Source organism: Engystomops pustulosus, chromosome 4 (assembly GCF_040894005.1).
Source record: "Engystomops pustulosus chromosome 4, aEngPut4.maternal, whole genome shotgun sequence".
Lineage (NCBI taxonomy): Eukaryota > Metazoa > Chordata > Amphibia > Anura > Leptodactylidae > Engystomops > Engystomops pustulosus.
Genome location: NC_092414.1, coordinates 206303856 through 206324856, shown reverse-complemented (window position 1 = coordinate 206324856; position 21001 = coordinate 206303856). Strand labels below are relative to the sequence as shown.

The window sequence follows — 21001 nt, the reverse complement described above, 5'->3', positions numbered from 1 at the left end:
TTATATACTGTAGTTTAGAGAAGTTTCTATAGAAGATAACCGCCATATCTTGAGGGTCATATGTCAGTGAGCCATCAGGGCATTTAAGAGAATGAGCGGTCGTCTTGCACGAATTGTGTGCGCCTTTTTGTAATATTTTTGTTTGGAGTACAATAGTTTTTCTGTTTGGAACATTGGGGGTCATTTACTAAGGGCCCGATTCGCGGTTTCCCGACGTGTTACCCGAATATTTCCGTTTTGTGCCGATTTTCCCTGTATTGCCCCGGGATTTTGGCGCACGCGCCGGCATTCATGCGACGGAAATCGTGGGGCGTGGCCGAACGATAACCCAATGGATTTGGAAAAACCACCCCATATAAAAAAAAAAGTGTCGCGGGACACGCGCTTACCTTCACCAGGAATAGGATGGTGCATTCCGGCGGACCTCGGGGAACCTCAGCAGAGCAGCGACATCTGGTGGACGTCGGAGGAACTGCCTTAGTGAATCGCCGGAAGACCCGAATCCACCGCAGAGAACGCGCCGCTGGATCGCGAATGGGCCGGGTAAGTAAATCTGCCCCATTGTCTTTAGGCTTGGCTCTCGTCTCCGCTGCCTGCTTGTTTTACATGGGGCGAGAGTCTGTTTAGCTCATAGCTTCCTGTTGTATCCTTTACTTTTTCATGGCAGTAGCTAGAGATATACATCGGCACCGGAGTTTCCCACAACGATGGCGAGGCAACAGCATCCGCATTAGATTGATAAAATTCTGTGATGGCAGAGGCCAGCGCGTCCCTCGGCACAGGTTTCTTAATGATTGTTAATTCAGCAATGGCAGGCCGTACAGGTAGAGAAAGTGTCCGCCATTTCTAGAGACAATGGGGCATGGTCTGACCACGTAATGGGTCCCAGGGTAGACTAAGGAATTGAATAGTGCCGGAAAAAAAAGTCACTCCTAGTGCCATAAGGCGGGGAGTGGAAAGAAAACGAGTGGTCCCCAGGGTTATCTATAGTCCCTGGAGGCAGAGCAGTCTATGGAAGTGTCTTGTCACAGATACTAGTGCTGGGTACAGGACCTCCATTATCCACTAACCTATCAATGTGTGCTGTGAATGGTAGAGTAAAATCCCCTCCAATTAACAATGCCGCCCGAGGGAAACTGGAAAGACACCGGAACACGTGTTTCAGATCTGCGGCAGTTTCTTGCTGTCATTTGTATCTTGTAGGTATATTTAAAAAGTGTTTGCACCTCTTTGGTGCAGACAAATGTCTCCAGTTTTCATATATCTGGGACAATAAATCCAGATTTTTATATTTTATTTTGTATTTAGCGTTGTTCCTCGTATGGCATAAAGATGTCACCGTTGTTTTGCAGGTCGGTGATTCCATCGATTGCAAATTGATGTTATATTTCTACAGTTTTGCTCCAATGAAGACACAGGTAAAAGAGAATGAGTGTTCTTTGTGTTATTATACAGCGGGTGCAGGGGTCAGCACCAGGGACAGCTCCTGTGTGCAGTGCAGCCTCTCCTGCAGGCTACCTGTCCCATGTCTGTCTGTCCTGGGGGTGATGTGTGTGCAGGGTCCCCCTCCCTGGGTGACATAGCAGGTAGCTGCTCTTTGTGTTATTATACAGGAGGTGCAGGGGTCAGCACCAGGGACAGCTCCTGTGTGCAGTGCAGCCTCTCCTGCAGGCTACCTGTCCCATGTCTGTCTGTCTGTCCTGGGGGTGATGTGTGTGCAGGGTCCCCCTCCCTGGGTGACATAGCAGGTAGCTGCTCTTTGTGTTATTATACAGCGGGTGCAGGGGTCAGCACCAGGGACAGCTCCTGTGTGCAGTGCCGCCTCTCCTGCAGGCTACCTGTCCCATGTCTGTCTGTCCTGGGGTGATGTGTGTGCAGGGTCCCCTCCCTGGGTGACATAGCAGGTAGCTGCTCTTTGTGTTATTATACAGCGGGTGCAGGGGTCAGCACCAGGGACAGCTCCTGTGTGCAGTGCAGCCTCTCCTGCAGGCTACCTGTCCCATGTCTGTCTGTCCTGGGGGTGATGTGTGTGCAGGGTCCCCCTCCCTGGGTGACATAGCAGGTAGATGCTCTATGTGTTATTATACAGTGGGTGCAGGGGTCAGCACCAGGGACAGCTCCTGTGTGCAGTGCAGCCTCTCCTGCAGGCTACCTGTCCCATGTCTGTCTGTCTGTCCTGGGGGTGATGTGTGTGCAGGGTCCCCCTCCCTGGGTGACATAGCAGGTAGATGCTCTTTGTGTTATTATACAGGGGGTGCAGGGGTCAGCACCAGGGACAGCTCCTGTGTGCAGTGCAGCCTCTCCTGCAGGCTACCTGTCCCATGTCTGTCTGTCCTGGGGGTGATGTGTGTGCAGGGTCCCCCCTCCCTGGGTGACATAGCAGGTAGCTGCTCTTTGTGTTATTATACAGCGGGTGCAGGGGTCAGCACCAGGGACAGCTCCTGTGTGCAGTGCAGCCTCTCCTGCAGGCTACCTGTCCCATGTCTGTCTGTCCTGGGGGTGATGTGTATCCAGGGTCCTCCCCTCCCTGGGTGACATAGCAGGTAGCTGCTCTTTGTGTTATTATACAGCGGGTGCAGGGGTCAGCACCAGGGACAGCTCCTGTGTGCAGTGCAGCCTCTCCTGCAGGCTACCTGTCCCATGTCTGTCTGTCCTGGGGGTGATGTGTGTGCAGGGTCTCCCCTCCCTGGGTGACATAGCAGGTAGCTGCTCTTTGTGTTATTATACAGCGGGTGCAGGGGTCAGCACCAGGGACAGCTCCTGTGTGCAGTGCAGCCTCTCCTGCAGGCTACCTGTCCCATGTCTGTCTGTCCTGGGGGTGATGTGTGTGCAGGGTCCCCCTCCCTGGGTGACATAGCAGGTAGATGCTCTATGTGTTATTATACAGTGGGTGCAGGGGTCAGCACCAGGGACAGCTCCTGTGTGCAGTGCAGCCTCTCCTGCAGGCTACCTGTCCCATGTCTGTCTGTCCTGGGGTGATGTGTGTGCAGGGTCCCCCTCCCTGGGTGACATAGCAGGTAGCTGCTCTTTGTGTTATTATACAGCGGGTGCAGGGGTCAGCACCAGGGACAGCTCCTGTGTGCAGTGCAGCCTCTCCTGCAGGCTACCTGTCCCATGTCTGTCTGTCCTGGGGGTGATGTGTGTGCAGGGTCCCCTCCCTGGGTGACATAGCAGGTAGCTGCTCTTTGTGTTATTATACAGCGGGTGCAGGGGTCAGCACCAGGGACAGCTCCTGTGTGCAGTGCAGCCTCTCCTGCAGGCTACCTGTCCCATGTCTGTCTGTCCTGGGGGTGATGTGTGTGCAGGGTCTCCCCTCCCTGGGTGACATAGCAGGTAGCTGCTCTTTGTGTTGATGTATTGGAGCAGTGTGTCAGCCTCCTCCTCCTCCTCCTCTCTTCTCCTCCCTCTCGCTCCCTCGCTCTCTCCTTTCCTGTCTCTTCCCCCTCCCTGTCTCATTCTCTCTGTTCCGCACTCTCCATATGACATGGATGATTCTGCCATCATCAGACGCAGGAGGCTGCAGGTACAGTCTTTCTCCAGTCTCCCTGTTATTCAGATTTTGTGTCTGTGGGTTTTATTGGCTGTGACTTTACTGTGCAAGTCTGAGGTCTAGTGGATTTACTGTAATGCTCCTCCATTTCCCTCTTCTGGCATATCTTCACTGCCACCCTATAGCACTACCCCTCCCTCCATCCACCCTGCTCCCCCTCCCTCCTCTGTACACTGGCCGTACCTACATATAGCACGTATGTACCTGTCATGTGCACACACATGTCCTACCACTATCTGCAGTCCCTCATAATACACATAATGTCGCTCCCTATCTTCTCCATATATCCTCCTATTACTCCATATATCCTCTCTATATCTCCTCCTATTACTCCATATATCCTCTCTATATCTCCTCCTATTACTCCATATATCCTCCCTATATCTCCTCCTATTACTCCATATATCCTCCTATATCTCCTCCTATTACTCCATATATCCTCCCTATATCTCCTCCTATTACTCCATATATCCTCCCTATATCTCCTCCTATTACTCCATATATCCTCTCCTATATCTCCTCCTATTACTCCATATATCCTCCTATATCTCCTCCTATTACTCCATATATCCTCCTATATCTCCTCCTATTACTACATATATCCTCCCTATATCTCCTCCTATTACTACATATATCCTCCCTATATCTCCTCCTATTACTCCATATATCCTTCCTATATCTCCTCCTATTACTCCATATATCCTCCCTATATCTCCTCCTATTACTCCATATATCCTCCTATATCTCCTCCTATTACTACATATATCCTCCCTATATCTCCTCCTATTACTCCATATATCCTTCCTATATCTCCTCCTATTACTCCATATATCCTCTATATATCTCCTCCTATTACTCCATATATCCTCCTATATCTCCTCCTATTACTCTATATATGCTCCTATATCTCCTCCTATTACTCCATATATCCTCCCTATATCTCCTCCTATTACTCCATATATCCTCCCTATATCTCCTCCTATTACTCCATATATCCTCTATATATCTCCTCCTATTACTCCATATATCCTCCTATATCTCCTCCTATTACTCCATATATCCTCTATATATCTCCTCCTATTACTCCATATATCTTCCCCTATATCTCCTCCTATTACTCCATATATTCTCCCTATATCTCCTCCCATTACTCCATATATCCTCTCCTATATCTCATCCTATTACTCCATATATCCTCCCTATATCTCCTCCTATTACTCCATATATCCTCCTATATCTCCTCCTATTACTCCATATATCTTCCCCTATATCTCCTCCTATTACTCCATATATCCTCCCTATATCTCCTCCTATTACTCCATATATCCTCCCTATATCTCCTATTATTACTCCATATATCCTCTCCTATATCTCCTCCTATTACTCCATATATCCTCTATATATCTCCTCCTATTACTCCATATATCCTTCTATATCTCCTCCTCTTACTCCATATATCCTCCCTATATCTCCTTCTATTACTCCATATATCCTCCCTATATCTCCTCCTATTACTCCATATATCCTCCCTATATCTTCTCCTATTACTCCATATATCCTCCTATATCTCCTCCTATTACCCCATATATCCTCCTCTATATCTCCTCCTATTACTCCATATATCCTCCTATATCTCCTCCTATAACTCCATATATCCCCCTATATCTCCTCCTATTACTCCATATATCCCCCCTATATCTCCTATTACTCCATATATCCTCCCTATATCTCCTCCTATTACTCCATATATCCTCCCTATATCTCCTATTACTCCATATATCCTCCCTATATCTCCTCCTATTACTCAATATATCCTCCCCTATATCTCCTCCTATTACTCCATATATCCTCCTATATCTCCTCCTATTACTCCATATATCCTCCCTATATCTCCTCCTATTACTCCATATATCCTCCTATATCTCCTCCTATTACTCCATATATCCTCCTATATCTCCTCCTATTACTCCATATATCCTCCTATATCTTCCCCCTATTACTCCATATATCCCCCCCTATATCTCCTCCTATTACTTCATATATCCTCTATATATATCCTCCTATTACTCCATATATCCTCCCTATATCTCCTCCTATTACTCCATATATCCTCCCCTATATCTCCTCCTATTACTCCATATCTCCTCCTATTACTCCATATATCCTCCCTATATCTCCTCCTATTACTCCATATATCCCCCCTATATCTCCTCCTATTAGTTCATATATCCTCTATATATCTCATCCTATTACTCCATATATCCTCCCTATATCTCCTCCTATTACTCCATATATCCTCCCTATATCTCCTCCTATTACTCCATATATCCTCCCTATATCTCCTCCTATTACTCCATATATCCTCCCTATATCTCCTCCTATTACTCCATATATCCTCCATATATCTCCTCCTATTACTCCATATATCCTCCCTATATCTCCTCCTATTACTCCATATATCCTCCCTATATCTCCTCCTATTACTCCATATATCCTCCCTATATCTCCTCCTATTACTCCATACATCCTCCCCTATATCTCCTCCTATTACTCCATATATCCTCTCCTATATCTCCTCCTATTACTCCATATATCCTCCTATATCTCCTCCTATTACTCCATATATCCTCCCTATATCTCCTCCTATTACTCCATATATCCTCCTATATCTCCTCCTATTACTCCATATATCCTCCCTATATCTCCTCCTATTACTCCATATATCCTCCTATATCTCCTCCTATTACTCCATATATCCTCCCTATATCTCCTCCTATTACTCCATATATCCTCCCTATATCTCCTCCTATTACTCCATATATCCCCCCTATATCTCCTCCTATCACTCCATATATCCTCCCTATATCTCCTCCTATTACTCCATATATCCTCCTATATCTCCTCCTATTACTCCATATATCCTCCCTATATCTCCTCCTATTACTCCATATATCATCCCTATATCTCCTCCTATTACTCCATATATCCTCTCTATATCTCCTCCTATTACCCCATATATCCTCCTATATCTCCTCCTATTACTCCATATATCCTCCCTATATCTCCTCCTATTACTCCATATATCCCCCCTATATCTCCTCCTATTACTCCATATATCCTCCCTATATCTCCTCCTATTACTCCATATATCCTCCCTATATCTCCTCCTATTACCCCATATATCCTCCTATATCTCCTCCTATTACTCCATATATCCTCCCTATATCTCCTCCTATTACTCCATATATCCTCCTATATCTCCTCCTATTACTCTATATATCCTCCCTATATCTCCTCCTATTACTCCATATATCCTCCCTATATCTCCTCCTATTACTCCATATATCCTCCCTATATCTCCTCATATTACTCCATATATCCTCCCTATATCTCCTCCTATTACTCCATATATCCCCCCTATATCTCCTCCTATTACTCCATATATCCTCCCTATATCTCCTCCTACTAGTTTATATATCCTCCTCATATCTCCTCCTATTACTCCATATATCCTCCCTATATCTCCTCCTATTACTCCATATATCCTCTCCTATATCTCCTCCTATTACTCCATATATCCTCCCTATATCTCCTCCTATTACTCCATATATCCTCCCTATATCTCCTCCTATTACTCCATATATCCTCCCTATATCTCCTCCTATTACTCCATATATCCTCCCTATATCTCCTCCTACTAGTTTATATATCCTCCCCATATCTCCTCCTATTACTCCTTATTTCCTCCCCATATCTCCTCCTATTACTCCTTATTTCCTCCCCATATCTCCTCCTATTACTCCATATATCCTCCCTATATCTCCTCCTACTAGTTTATATATCCTCCCCATATCCCCTCCTATTACTCCTTATTTCCTCCCCATATCTCCATACAATTGTTGGCTGTGGAGGAATCTGTATATGATGGTTTATAATGGGACAAGTCTACGAGGTGTTCATTGCTTTGCTTTCAATGGTTTTTCCCTATTAAATGTTTTTTTTTTCTCAGAATTCTTCTTATACCAACTATAAAAAAAATCTAGTTGATAAAATTTTGTGTCAAAGTAAATATTTAATTTAAAGGGAGATATCAAGTTTCTTTCCTTCCCAATAACTGCATTGTCATATAGATAAATATTGGACATGACTTTCCTGTTTCTTCAGACAATCCAGTCATGTGTCGTGTGTCGGCTTTTATGACTGGCTGATAGTTTGTTGGGGGAGGGGCATCTTTGGGCCAATTTATTTTGTTGTGTGGGGGGATTATCGGGTCCTCCAGGTGTGTGGTTCCCTTTAAATACCCATTTTCCTGTCGCCCCTGTGTTGTCTCTATGCACAGGCCTCGCATTCTGTCTTTGTGTTGTTGGTGTCTGTATACATTCCACTATATCGGGGACATGATATATATACATTTTCTGTTGCTAAGAAACCACTGATTCTTAGGGTGAAGACACACATGGCGTTTTTGGGCCGTTTTTGGGCCGTTTTTACTAAGTGCGTTTTCAGATAGTTAAAAACGCATGCGTTAAAAAACGCATCCGTTTTTTAAAAACGTATCCGTTTTTTGAAAACGCATGCGTTTTTGTCCGTTTTTCATTGCGCAATTTCGGAAAAACGGACAAAAACGGATGCGTTTTCAAAAAACGCATGTGTTTTTAAAAAACGGTTGCGTTTTTTAACGCATGCGTTTTTAACGATCTGAAAACGCACTTAGTAAAAACGGCCCAAAAACGCCATGTGTGTCTTCACCCTTAATGTGTCACAGGGAGAGATGCTGCTGCCCTGGGATATCGAGGCCTATCCAGTGCAATGCATCCTGGGATATAGAGGCCTATCCAGTGCAATGCATCCTGGGGTATACAAGCCTATCCCGTGCAACGCATCCTGGGGTATAGAGGCCTATCCCATGCAATTCATTTTGGGGTATAGAGGCCTATCCAGTGCAATGCATCCTGGGGTATACAGGCCTATCCCGTGAAATGCATCCTGGGGTATAGAGGCCTATCCAGTGCAATGCATCCTGGGGTATAGAGGCCTATCCCGTGCAGTGCATCCTGGGGTATAGAGGCCTATCCCGTGCAATGCATCCTGGGATATAGAGGCCTATCCAGTGCAATGCATCCTGGGGTATAGAGGCCTATCCCGTGCAGTGCATCCTGGGATATAGAGGCCTATCCAGTGCAATGCATCCTGGGGTATAGAGGCCTATCCAGTGCAATGCATCCTGGGGTATAGAGGCCTATCCAGTGCAATGCATCCTGGGGTATACAGGCCTATCCCGTGAAATGCATCCTGGGGTATAGAGGCCTATCCAGTGCAATGCATCCTGGGGTATAGAGGCCTATCCCGTGCAGTGCATCCTGGGGTATAGAGGCCTATCCCGTGCAGTGCATCCTGGGGTATAGAGGCCTATCCCGTGCAGTGCATCCTGGGGTATAGAGGCCTATCCCGTGCAGTGCATCCTGGGGTATAGAGGCCTATCCCGTGCAATGCATCCTGGGGTATGGAGGCCTATCCCGTGCAGTGCATCCTGGGATATAGAGGCCTATCCAGTGCAATGCATCCTGGGGTATACAGGCCTATCCAGTGCAATGCATCCTGGGATATAGAGGTCTATCCCGTGCAATGCATCCTGGGGTATACAAGCCTATCCGGTGCAGTGCATCCTGGGGTATAGAGGCCTATCCAGTGCAATGCATCCTGGGATATAGTGGCCTATCCAGTGCAATGCATCCTGGGGTATACAGGCCTATCCAGTGCAGTGCATCCTGGGATATAGAGGCCTATCTAGTGCAATGCATCCTGGGGTATACAGGCCTATCCAGTGCAGTGCATCCTGGGATATAGAGGCCTATCCAGTGCAATGCATCCTGGGGTATAGAGGCCTATACCGTGCAATGCATCCTGGGGTATAGAGGCCTATCCAGTGCAATGCATCCTGGGGTATAGAGGCCTATCCGGTGCAGTGCATCCTGGGATATAGAGGCCTATCCCCTGCAATGCATCCTAGGATATAGAGGCCTATCCAGTGCAGTGCATCCTGGGATATAGAGGCCTATCCAGTGCAATGCATCCTGGGATATAGAGGCCTATCCAGTGCAATGCATCCTGGGGTATAGAGGCCTATCCAGCGCAATGCATCCTGGGGTATAGAGGCCTATCCCGTGCAATGCATCCTGGGGTTTGCAGGCCTATCCCGTGTAGTGCATCCTGGGATATAGAGGCCTATCCAGTGCAATGCATCCTGGGGTATACAGGCCTATCCAGTGCAGTGCATCCTGGGATTTAGAGGCCTATCCAGTGCAATTTATCCTGGGGTATATAGGCCTATCCGGTGCAGTGCATCCTGGGATATAGAGGCCTATCCAGTGCAATGCATCCTGGGGTATACTGGCCTATCCAGTGCAGTGCATCCTGGGATATAGAGGCCTATCCAGTGCAATTCATCCTGGGGTATACAGGCCTATCCAGTGGAGTGCATCCTGGGATATAGAGGCCTATCCAGTGCAATGCATCCTGGGATATAGAGGCCTATCCAGTGCAATGCATCCTGGGGTATAGAGGCCTATCCAGTGCAGTGCATCCTGGGGTATAGAGGCCTATCCCGTGCAATGCATCCTGGGGTATACAGGCCTATCCAGTGCAGTGCATCCTGGGATATAGAGGCCTATCCAGTGCAATGCATCCTGGGATATAGAGGCCTATCCAGTGCAATGCATCCTGGGATATAGAGGCCTATCCAGTGCAATGCATCCTGGGGTATACAGGCCTATCCAGTGCAATGCATCCTGGGGTATAGAGGCCTATCCCGTGCAGTGCATCCTTGGATATAGAGGCCTATCCCCTGCAATGCATCCTGGGATATAGAGGCCTATCCAGTGCAATGCATCCTGGGGTATAGAGGCCTATCCTCTGCAATGCATCCTGGGGTATAGAGGCCTATCCCTTGCAATGCATCCTGGGGTATAGAGGCCTATCCCTTGCAATGCATCCTGGGGTATAGAGGCCTATCCCTTGCAATGCATATGCCAATCCACTGAAATGCTTTCTGGGTCATAGACGCACACCCGGAGCAGTAAACCCTGTGTCATATAGGCCCGTCCACTACAATGCATGCTGGGTCATAGAGACCTACCCAGTGCAATGCAACCTGGTTTATAGAGGCCCATCCAGTGAAATGCACCCTGGGTCATAAAGGCCTTTCCAGTGTAATGCATGTTGGGAACTCTACATCTTTATGATTCCTCCATGCTTGGCTGCTTCCTTTTTCCTGTTTATTTATGAATGTGCAATGCATGCTGGGTCGTGATGGAGCTGACACATCACTGCGTATTCAAGTGATTTTGCTTGGTTGCAATGTACAGCTTTATATAGTTTAATGTTACATGCGCAACGTATCTTATATATATAGGGGGCCCTGCCTGGCTTAGAAATAAACGCAGCTGATGACTTTTCACATGTAAAAACCCAGCGCTGCGGTAAGGTGGCGAATTACGGCAAATAATCGCAAGTGTTAGCAATAAGCTAGCGTTTTTGATTATTTCAGGGCCTCTACACCCTATTATTGTAACATCAGCTTAAAGGGGTTGTCCCGTGTTCTCTCTATGCACAGGCTTCGGCTCCTGTCTGTCTTTGTGTTGTATACATGTTGCTATATCCGGGCTACGATTTATACATTCTTTGTTGCTAAGATGTCTGCAGTCATATTAAATGTCACCTTAAAGGGGTTGTCTGATCTGGCAGTCCCATAGATCTGAAGTGGTGATGTGTGTCTGCAAGTCCCTGTAATCACTGGGGGGGGGTCCCAAATCTCAAAGCCCAATCTCTCCCACGTCTCATCAGCACCACACCTTGCATTATATAATGGGGTCAGTAGTAGATTGGTCTCTCATCCCTGTGTCTGCCTCGTACCACAGCCCTGCCAGGATTTATCTGTGTAACTGCTCTCCAGCAAGATGCTATCGTATGTTACCCTACAGCTATTTTGTTGCAGCTCCAGTACTAGAATATTTAGTAATTCTTACCCCCAAGGGAGTCTGGGTGTTTGCCTTCATTATCATAGAAAAACAATGATGGTTGGGGGTGGAAGATGTCAGCAAATCACAGGAATACATGGAAGAAAAAGTTCAAAGAACACAAATATTGAAGCTTCTCTTCGAGTACATGTGACACTGTGATGTAAGAAGTGTATGGGGGGATCTAAGAAGATGAGGATGGAATGGCAGAGATGGAGGATAGAGAGGGGAGAGAGGCAGGGTAGAGGAAGAGGAGACGCATGAGGATAGAGGAGACATGGGAGAGATAGCAAGGAGAAGCAGAGGAATGTGGGAAGAAGCATGGGACAGAGTGAAAAGAGCCAAGGAAATGAGGGAAGAGGGGAAAGAGAAGCAGGAAAGAAAGAGTGGAAAGAGAAAGAGGAGAGGAAGAGGGGAAAGAAAGAGGGGAAAGAGAAACGGGAAAGAAAGAGGGGAAAGAGAAACGGGAAAGAAAGAGGGGAAAGAGAAACGGGAAAGAAAGAGGGGAAAGAGAAACGGGAAAGAAAGAGGGGAAAGAGAAACGGGAAAGAAAGAGTGGAAAGAGATAGAGGAGAGGAAGAGGAGAAAGAGGAGAGGAAGAGGAGAAAGAGGAGAGGAAGAGGGGAAAGAGAAACGGGAAAGAAAGAGGGGAAAGAGAAACGGGAAAGAAAGAGGGGAAAGAGAAACGGGAAAGAGAAACAGAAAATAAAACTATGTGGAAAAGTGAGGGATAAGGACCAGATGAATGAGAAAAGAGAAAAAGTACAGGAAAAGGAGAACTGTGAGAGAGGGAAAAGAACCAAGACAATGAGGAAAGAGAATCAGGAAAGTAACAGAGGGGTAAAAGGACCAGGACAAACGGGAAGAAGAAACAGGAAAGGAAGAGACAAGGGGCATAGATGACAATGAACCAAGACAATAAGGGAAGAGATGCAGGATGGGTGCATGGAAGAGATGCAGGATGGATGGATGGAAGGAAGAGATGCAGGATGGATGGAAGAGATGCAGGATGGATGGATGGAAGAGATGCAGGATGGGTGCATGGAAGAGATGCAGGATGGATGGATGGAAGAGATGCAGGATGGATGGATGGAAGAGATGCAGGATGGATGGATGAGATGCAGGATGGATGGATGAGATGCAGGATGGATGGATGAGATGCAGGATGGATGGATGAGATGCAGGATGGATGGATGAGATGCAGGATGGATGGAAGAGATGCAGGATGGATGGAAGAGATGCAGGATGGATGGAAGAGATGCAGGATGGATGGAAGAGATGCAGGATGGATGGAAGAGATGCAGGATGGATGGAAGAGATGCAGGATGGATGGATGGATGGATGGAAGAGATGCAGGATGGATGGAAGAGATGCAGGATGGATGGAAGGATGGAAAAGATGCAGGATTTATGGAAGGAAGAGATGCAGGATGGGTGGATGGATGGAAGAGACGCAGGATGGATGGATGGAAGAGACGCAGGATGGATGGATGGATGGAAGAGATGCAGGATGGATGGATGGATGGAAGAGACGCAGGATGGATGGAAGAGACGCAGGATGGATGGAAGAGATGCAGGATAGATGGAAGAGATGCAGGATAGATGGAAGAGATGCAGGATGGATGGATGGATGGAAGAGATGCAGGATGGATGGATGGATGGAAGAGACGCAGGATGGATGGAAGAGACGCAGGATGGATGGAAGAGATGCAGGATAGATGGAAGAGATGCAGGATGGATGGATGGATGGAAGAGATGCAGGATGGATGGATGGATGGAAGAGATGCAGGATGGATGGATGGATGGAAGAGATGCAGGATATAGGGATGGATGGAAGAGATGCAGGATGGATGGATGGAAGAGATGCAGGATGGATTGATGGAAGAGATGCAGGATGGATGGATGGAAGAGATGCAGGATTTATGGATGGAAGAGATGCAGGATGGACGGATGGATGGAAGAGATGCAGGATGGATGGAAGAGATGCAGGATGGATGGAAGAGATGCAGGATGGATGGAAGAGATGCAGGATAGATGGAAGAGATGCAGGATGGATGGATGGATGGAAGAGATGCAGGATATATGGATGGAAGAGATGCAGGATGGATGGATGGATGGAAGAGATGCAGGATGGATGGATGGAAGAGATGCAGGATGGATGGAAGAGATGCAGGATGGATGGATGGATGGAAGAGATGCAGGATGGATGGATGGAAGAGATGCAGGATATAGGGATGGATGGAAGAGATGCAGGATATAGGGATGGATGGAAGAGATGCAGGATATAGGGATGGATGGAAGAGATGCAGGATGGATGGATGGATGGAAGAGATGCAGGATATAGGGATGGATGGAAGAGATGCAGGATATAGGGATGGATGGAAGAGATGCAGGATGGATGGATGGATGGAAGAGATGCAGGATATAGGGATGGATGGAAGAGATGCAGGATATAGGGATGGATGGAAGAGATGCAGGATGGATGGATGGAAGAGATGCAGGATGGATGGATGGAAGAGATGCAGGATGGATGGATGGAAGAGATGCAGGATTTATGGATGGAAGAGATGCAGGATGGACGGATGGATGGAAGAGATGCAGGATGGATGGAAGAGATGCAGGATGGATGGAAGAGATGCAGGATGGACGGAAGAGATGCAGGATGGATGGATGGACGGATAGATGGAAGAGATGCAGGATGGATGGATGGAAGAGATGCAGGATGGATGGAAGAGATGCAGGATGGATGGATGGACGGATAGATGGAAGAGATGCAGGATGGATGGATGGAAGAGATGCAGGATGGATTGATGGAAGAGATGCAGGATGGATGGATGGAAGAGATGCAGGATTTATGGATGGAAGAGATGCAGGATGGACGGATGGATGGAAGAGATGCAGGATGGATGGAAGAGATGCAGGATGGATGGCAGAGAAGCAGGATGGATGGAAGAGATGCAGGATGGATGGAAGAGATGCAGGATGGATGGAAGAGATGCAGGATAGATGGAAGAGATGCAGGATGGATGGATGGATGGAAGAGATGCAGGATATATGGATGGAAGAGATGCAGGATGGATGGATGGATGGAAGAGATGCAGGATGGATGGATGGAAGAGATGCAGGATGGATGGAAGAGATGCAGGATGGATGGATGGATGGAAGAGATGCAGGATGGATGGATGGAAGAGATGCAGGATATAGGGATGGATGGAAGAGATGCAGGATATAGGGATGGATGGAAGAGATGCAGGATGGATGGATGGATGGAAGAGATGCAGGATATAGGGATGGATGGAAGAGATGCAGGATGGATGGATGGAAGAGATGCAGGATATAGGGATGGATGGAAGAGATGCAGGATATAGGGATGGATGGAAGAGATGCAGGATGGATGGATGGATGGAAGAGATGCAGGATGGATGGATGGAAGAGATGCAGGATTTATGGATGGAAGAGATGCAGGATGGATGGATGGAAGAGATGCAGGATGGATGGATGGAAGAGATGCAAGATGGATGGATGGAAGAGATGCAGGATTTATGGATGGAAGAGATGCAGGATGGACGGATGGATGGAAGAGATGCAGGATGGACGGATGGATGGAAGAGATGCAGGATGGATGGAAGAGATGCAGGATGGACGGAAGAGATGCAGGATGGATGGATGGACGGATAGATGGAAGAGATGCAGGATGGATGGATGGAAGAGATGCAGGATGGACGGAAGAGATGCAGGATGGATGGATGGACGGATAGATGGAAGAGATGCAGGATGGATGGATGGAAGAGATGCAGGATGGATGGAAGAGATGCAGGATGGATGGATGGACGGATAGATGGAAGAGATGCAGGATGGATGGATGGAAGAGATGCAGGATGGACGGATAGATGGAAGAGATGCAGGATGGACGGATGGATGGAAGAGATGCAGGATGGATTATGCTCATGTGATTATTTCCCAGCAATCAACCAAAAAACGGCCAGAAAACCTAGTACAACTGTGTGCAATGGGACTGTCTGATCCAAATAGAGATTACAACAGGACCTGCTCCGAGGTTTCCCTCACGGGCACTGGAGCCACAAAAAAAGGGAAGGTCACAGCACCTCAGGAAACACCCATTGTGGATTTTGCGGCTGTCTCATGACTCCATGTACTTCTATGGGCTCAGCCCTCCTCATGGCCTCTGAACATCTGCCTGAGCAGGAGGACTCTGTGCCCCTCACCCCGCTATATCCGTCCAGGTCTTCTCAGTCTGCATTGACATAGGGCCACGACCTGGAAGCTTCCTACAGCTCTTTCCTCCAATATCAGTATTCGGGCCAGGTCCTACCTGTGCCTGTGAGAGTGCGATTTTAGTGGTTGTAGCTTTCCCCTTTAATGTCCAGCATGCACCCCATAGTGTATGGTCACCACAAGCCTCCGCTTCCCCTGAGGTTCCCTTCTAAACAAGGTGACTGTACAACTACATGAAAAAATTTGGAAACCACTGGGGAGATTTATCATATGGCTCTTGGAGCAGAACCAATCCGAGCTCAGCTTTTGTTTTCCCACAGCTGTTTATACAATTAAAGCTGAGCTCTGATTGGTTCCCATGGGCAACTAGAACAGTTTTACCTCAGAAACTTAATGATAAAGTGTATGTGTATGAGTGTAGGTGAAGAGGAGGTGTGAACGCAGCACCAGATTCAGTTTTGCGCACCCCCTTTTAACTAAATTATACTAAAATCATACATTTTTTATGAGAAAATAAAACACAGACATCCTCACGTGATAATAAACCTGGCATCCAGACGCTGTAGACTAGTTTTGCCAGCAGCTATAAAAACTACATTTCCCATGAGACTATGGGGAGGCAGCCGCACGCTCTGGTCTCCCAGCATGATATCATGAATATGCAGGAGGCTTATTACCGCCATTGTAGGCCATGCATATGTAATGCACCTACATAATGATGTGCCGGATGGGTAGCGGCTCACTGCAGCATCAGGAGGGAATGGTCTACCGTGTGGGTCTAGCTGTCAGTCAGGCCTGATAATGCTCTATCAACAGATTATTTTTCTCTCCGCTTATACCTGAGGCTCCTTACATTTGCATATTGACAGTCCTGATGGGTGCAGCTGCAAAATAATGCATAATGTACCAAGTATTAGGCACAAGGGAACAACAAACATAAACCAAACCTAAGGTCCATGATGCTCTAGAACAAGTCAGTGCCGGCAGACATCAGGTTTATTGTTAGGGTTAGGGAAACTTATTTTTTTCATACAAAAATATAACAATATAGCTAAGCCCCTGGTATTTTACAGCCTCAGCATATTTACAGCCTTTGCAGACCCGGCCTACACAGGCATATTTATACGGGTTGGGGGGATTCCTGCCGCTGGTAATAAAACACCCCACTTTAGGTAATTTTCCAATATCCATCTATTAATAGTTCTGCTCCACTTTCTTGATATGTAAAGTGAAGCCTCCTGTCTCTTACCTCATCATTTTACCTCCTGTCTTTTACCTCATCATTTTACCTCCTGTCTTTTACCTCATCATTTTACCTCATGTCTTTTACCTCTTCATTTTACCTCCTGTCTTTTACCAAATCATTTTACCTCCTGTCTTTTACCTCTTCATTTTACCTCATGTCTTTTACCTCTTCATTTTACCTCCTGTCTGTTACCTCTTCATTTTACCTCCTGTCTTTTACCTCTTCATTTTACCTCATGTCTTTTACCTCTTCATTTTACCTCCTGTCTTTTACCTCTTCATTTTACCTCATGTCTTTTACCTCTTCATTTTACCTCCTGTCTTTTACCTTATCATTTTACCTCCTGTCTTTTACCTCTTCATTTTACCTCATGTCTTTTACCTCTTCATTTTACCTCCTGTCTGTTACCTCTTCATTTTACCTCCTGTCTTTTACCTCTTCATTTTACCTCATGTCTTTTACCTCTTCATTTTACCTCATGTCTTTTACCTCTTCATTTTACCTCATGTCTTTTACCTCTTCATTTTACCTCATGTCTTTTACCTCTTCATTTTACCTCCTGTCTTTTACCTCTTCATTTTACCTCATGTCTTTTACCTCTTCATTTTACCTCCTGTCTGTTACCTCTTCATTTTACCTCCTGTCTTTTACCTCTTCATTTTACCTCATATCTTTTACCTCTTCATTTTACCTCATATCTTTTACCTCTTCATTTTACCTCGTGTCTTTTACCTCGTGTCTTTTATCTCATCATTTTACCTCCTGTCTTTTACCCCATCATTTTACCTCATGTCTTTTACCAAATCATTTTACCTCATGTCTTTTACCAAATCATTTTAACTCATGTCTTTTACCAAATCATTTTAACTCATGTCTTTTACCCCATCATTTCACCTCATGTATTTTACCTCATCAGCCAGAGATTACTGTCCATAAAATGGCCGCAGATGGAGGAGGATCATGTGATCTCTGTTTGTCCATGAGCAATCGCCCTTCCAGGACCTTATAGTCTTTTTGAATATAAGGTGCTGTCAGGGTGATTGCACATGGAGAGGTAGAGAACATGTGACCCTCCATCTGCAGCCATTTTATGGTCAGGAATCTCTGGCTGATGAGATCGGGAAGTAAGCGCTCTCCTTATGGAGAATTTGCCAATTTAGGCCGGCTTTGGCTGATGAGGTAAAAGACGGGAGGGTTCACTTTACATATCAAGAAAGTGGAGCAAAACTATTAGTAGATGGATATTGGTAAATTACCTGATATCCTAGGAGTCGCCACAAAAGTCAGGTCACAGTATATAATCCTCCTCCTAGTTACCTGTAATATATCTTGTATCTCCATGGTTACAGACTACAAACAAACCCTGTTTAGTCTGATCCTCACAAAAACCAACAAAAAAATAGAATGGTTTGGGATTGGAGTGGAGACTTGTGCTTGTTTGCGATTGATAAGCATGGAGACAGCCAAGGGTGATGCCACACGTCCCGTTTTTGGACCGTTTTTAAGCATGCGTTTTAAGTCCGTTTTTAAAACCGGTTCAAAGCAGCCAAACACATGGTAAAAGGTAAAAAACTGATGTGTTTTAAAACGGACTGAAATCGCATGCTTAAAAACGGTCCTAAAACGGGATGTGTAGCATCACCCTAAGCCCACTACTGACCACTTTATCACCACATCATCCCCTAAAGAAGGGAGGTAATTGGTGATCTTAGGTGACTGACTTAAAGGGATTGTCCACTTTACCTCACATTTTTGTAATGTGTGAAAGTGATGGTAGTATAGTAGTTATTCTAGGGCAGTGATGGCAAACGTTTTAGAGACTGAGTGCGCAAACTACAACATAGACCCGCTTATTTATCGCAAAGTGCCAACACAGAAATTTAATTTGTGATTTATACTCCCTTCTCTGTCACAGTTTTCATTGATACCAGCATCCTGAGGACCCCAATAAAGCAGAAAATAGTCCCAGGTAGAGCTGTCACTTTAAAATAGCTCTGTCCACACCAAGTCCTGGGCTTTCTGGGACTGCAGGAAGATACCTGGAGTCATCTCTGGTGATGGCCTGGGTGCCCACAGAAAGGGCTCTGAGTGCCACCTCGGGCACCAGTGCCATAGGTTAGCCATCACTGTTCTAGGGTGTAGTGGGTTGATGGTATGGGTACTGTGACATGGTACTGATAGGGAAATTGACATAAGGGCATTTTGTTTGACCCTTGAACATATTATGGTTTGTCATGGTATGGGCATGCTGTGGCTGACATCCGGTGGGGTGATGATGCAGGGCATAGTAGGGGTTGTGGTCTTGCAATATCTCAATGACCAACTCTGTGCAGAGAATCTCCTATTTACTGCAGTGTAATATGGAGGCATGAGGCCTGCTGCGCCTCTCCCATCACGCTCTGAAGCACATTGAGACGTCTCTCCTGGGCGAGGAGGTAATAGGTATTCTGCTGCAGCCCAGGAGATTGGCAGGGGACGACTATCTCGCACTGACAGATTTTCGCATGGAGTCTGCACCAGCTGGCAGCTGAGTCTGTGTTGTGGCCAATGGAAGGAAGGAGGGATGACACAGAGGTATTGATTCCAAGAGGATTATTGCTCCCTTGTCATAGGGGGAAGATGATGCCATGAGGTTCATTTACGGTAAACCCTCTAATGTCTGCCTCAGATTTTCCCTTTGAGTTACAAAATCAGTGCAGCCAGACCCAAGCTGCATCATGGCTGCGCTGTGCCTGGCAAGAGCGGCCGGGTGTCATGGGCACCCTAATTATATGCAGTTATGGTAATGCCAGAATAATCAGGGGGTCAAACAGCTCTTAGTCTGACCAGTAAGGGTATATCCACCGTGGTATCTATGGTGTACAGAGCCAGAACTGTAATCCAATCTTACAAATCTGATTAGTTATCTTGTTTATGCAGTTTCCATGCAGAACTATGTGTTTCCATGGTTACAGACTACAAACTTGCCTTGTGTAGTCAGATAGTCTAGCAGTGCTTGTAATACATGCAGGAACAGATCAGGGTACAATTTCTTTTTTTTTTTTTTTAAATTATACATATGTGTATATTTGTGAACTTAAAGAGAACATGTCATGAATATTAACCAATGCAAAATAAAGACGTCATTAACAACTATGTTTAAAAAGCATTGCCCTTATCCCCAAATGGTTTCTTTCAATTGGAATGGTACAAAAATCACTTTGTAAACTGATATGCAACTCACCTGATGTCACACTAAGCTCCACCTCCTAGTTCCTGATTGACAGATTATGATATTTGAATGGAGAGCTCTCCATACATCATTGGGCACTAAAGACCAGTATGACATAATCTAAGGTCCTGTTACATCTGCAACATCTACCTCATGTATGTATCTGTTCACATGATATCATAGCAGCCTCCAGGGAGGATAAGAAGTCAATAGAGGCTGTTTTCATGTGATCAGATATATGCATGGTGTACAGTTTGCTAGGAGTCCTGTGATGATGTCACATGACATGCTGACAAGAGGCATAGGACATGGGGAGGAGTAGATAGGAGGGGTGGCGGAACAGGATACGCCCCACTGATGCTAGGGAATATAACATAAGGTTGATTTATGTGGATGTAAGGGAAACCATTTTTAGCTAAAATAAGGGTGTCAGTCAGTTAATAGAGCTCTATGGGAACCTGTCACTAGCTGTATATGTGGAAATGTTCCCTTTAAGGGAACATTTGCTAACATACAGTGAGGACCGCTATGAGCAGTGTAATACACCTTTCTGTAAATGCCCCTGGTGCCCTACTAATTGTACCCACAGGGCAATGCAAGTATCTAGTTATCCATTCACCTATAATCCCAATAAGTAGATTTATCTTCGCTCCTTCTCTACACACACACTGGCTATTATTCTCTATTGTTGGGCATTCAACTCATTTTTTACTGCCAAATCCTGTTTATTTGTGTTTGTAAATT

At 46.0% G+C, this 21001-nt stretch overlaps 2 protein-coding genes across 3 annotated transcripts in view; one reads left to right on the top strand and one right to left on the bottom strand.

The window, feature by feature from the left end:
- Window positions 1-21001, bottom strand: part of PRDX2 (peroxiredoxin 2) — a 176868-nt gene that overhangs the window by 61283 nt on the left and 94584 nt on the right. The gene's annotated exons all lie outside the window — the stretch shown is intronic.
- MAST1 (microtubule associated serine/threonine kinase 1) overlaps window positions 1392-21001 on the top strand; it is a 53975-nt gene continuing 34365 nt past the window's right edge. Inside the window, exon 1 of one of the 2 annotated variants that reach the window (XM_072149655.1) lies at window positions 1392-1418. In XM_072149655.1, the coding sequence (XP_072005756.1) occupies window positions 1407-1418 (12 nt within the window). In that variant the 5' untranslated portion in view covers window positions 1392-1406. Of the gene's footprint in view, window positions 1419-3398; window positions 3524-21001 lie in introns of those variants that run through there. The other variant, XM_072149654.1, reaches the window with a different exon arrangement.